Source organism: Galeopterus variegatus, unplaced genomic scaffold, assembly GCF_000696425.1.
Source record: "Galeopterus variegatus unplaced genomic scaffold, G_variegatus-3.0.2 Scaffold11672, whole genome shotgun sequence".
Classification (NCBI taxonomy): domain Eukaryota; kingdom Metazoa; phylum Chordata; class Mammalia; order Dermoptera; family Cynocephalidae; genus Galeopterus; species Galeopterus variegatus.
This window is the reverse complement of record NW_007737783.1, coordinates 4,801-6,978: the sequence shown is the minus strand read 5'-3', so window position 1 is coordinate 6,978 and position 2,178 is coordinate 4,801. Positions and strand designations below refer to the sequence as shown.

The following is a 2,178-nucleotide window of genomic DNA, read 5'->3' as shown; positions in this document are numbered from 1 at the left end:
AGTTGCAAGTCTTCCTGTTTTTACTATTCCTTGCAATCTATCTTTTTACTCTAATAGGAAATTTAGTACTCATTGTATTGGTCATTGTTGATTCCAGGCTCCACAAACCCATGTACTATTTTCTGAGTGTATTGTCAGTCTTGGATGCCTGTCATTCTACTGTTGTCACGCCAAAAATGTTAACCAATTTCATGGCAGCAAATAAATCCATTTCATTTCTTCAAATGTGCAACACAGATGTTTCTCTTTGTTACTTTAGGAACCACAGAATGCTTTCTCTTGGCTGCAATGGCTTATGATCGCTATGTGGCCATCTACAACCCACTTCTGTATTCAGTGAGCATGTCACCCAGAGTCTATGTGCCACTCATCATTGCTTCCTATGTTGGTGGCATTTTAAATGCTACTATACACACAGTGGCCACATTCAGCCTGTCCTTCTGTGGATCCAATGAAGTTAGACATTTCTTTTGTGATATCCCTCCTCTCCTCGATATTTCTTGCTCTTCCACTCACACAAACCAGCTTCTACTCTTTTACTTTGTTGGCTCCATTGAGATAGTCACTATCTTGATTGTCCTGGTCTCCTATGGTTTCATTCTGGTGGCCATTCTGAAGATGCACTCTGCTGAAGGGAGGCAAAAAATCTTCTCTACATTCGGTTCTCACCTAACTGGAGTGACAATTTATCATGGGACAGTCCTCTTCATGTATGTGAGACCAAGTTCCAGCTATGCTTTGGAGCATGACATGAGAGTTTCGATTTTTTACACCATTGTGGTTCCCATGCTGAATCCCATCATCTACAGTTTGAGGAACAAAGATGTAAAAGAGGCAATGAAAAGATGGTTTGTGTGAAGTTGGTTTTAAAGAAAGTGTGTTTTCAACATTGAGTAAAGATGAAGATATAATCAGAGGAGAGGGTCTGGGGAGGTCAAGTACCAGATGTGACCCTTTCCTTTACTAAGTTCTTGACTGCAATATGTTATTGGCGATATTGCTCTGTCCAAATGTATGTAACCATGTGGCTTGGGTGTATATCTTTTGCATGTCTTGTTTTACTTGCCCAATGACAATAAGGTAGGAACAGCAAGTTTTATTACTGATTGTACAGACTCCCCACTGCATAGCTAGAAAATTGTCTAGGGCCAGGCAACTGTCTAAGAACAATGCCAGCTAGGTAGTCAATGGATGCTTGAAGTTTTTGCATAGTATGTCCTGTTTGTGTTAACTCAGCTACAGTGTTACTCAAATTCCCTAAGGTTGAATTCATGATATGAGAATCCTTCCCAGGGAACAGCTAATCCAATAGCTGCTGCAGTACCTGCTAACATTAGGCCAACATCTCATTTTTTTTTNTAATTTCCATTTATGTATTCATATACTTAAAATTAATTATGAGGGGAAACTATGCTGAGGAGAAACAAAACAAAATTCAGAGACTCTGAACACCATAAAGAGAATCTGAGCCATAAAAGGGATAAAATAGGATGTTGTTGTGCATTTGGACTAGTTTCAGAGGGGGTATATGATGAGGGGACACCAGAACCAATATCTAATTGGTGTAAAATAACACCAAGAATTCTTTTCAGCCGTCTACTTTTAAAGATGCAGACAACAATGATTAATTCTGTTACATGAAAAATCAATTCACCCCTTATGGGTGAATCAATTTCTGAACTCTATTCCCCTCCTTTGATCGAGGTGTCTATCTTTTATCAATATCATACTCTCTTGATTATTTTAGCTCTATGGTAAATCCTGAAATAAGGTTGTGTAGATAACGTGAATATTTCAAATTTATTGTTCTTTTTCAAAGTTGGTTAGCTGTTTTAGTTGCTTTGCTTTTCATATAAATTGTACAAGTTATTTGTCAATTTCTGCAGAAAATATTTTAATTTTAATAGGAAAAGCATTGAATCCATAGATTAATTTAGGATTGCATTTAATTAATAGATTGATAGCTCAAATTGGGCTGCCAGCCAGTATCATCTTTATTCCAATTTATTTTTGTTGTTGTAGCTGTTGTTTACATTCTTTATATACAAACTTATAAACTCTGGGCATAAAGCTAGCTGTCCATCTATTTTCTCCAATTTTCTCAAAAGTTTCTTATGTACATAGCCAGGTGACAGTCTATAGCTTAGTACATGGGATTCTTAAGTCAAGATAAGATCC

At 37.1% G+C, this 2,178-nt stretch overlaps 1 protein-coding gene across 1 annotated transcript in view; it reads left to right on the top strand.

Annotated features, from left to right (window-relative positions):
* The window catches only part of LOC103610725 (olfactory receptor 5T1-like), a 2,623-nt gene extending 1,765 nt beyond the window's left edge, over nt 1-858 (top strand). The window contains exon 3 of the mRNA XM_008594831.1: nt 238-858. Within this exon, the coding sequence (XP_008593053.1) occupies nt 238-858 (621 nt within the window). The remainder of the gene's footprint in view (nt 1-237) is intronic.
* The last annotated feature ends 1,320 nt before the right edge of the window (nt 859-2,178 follow it).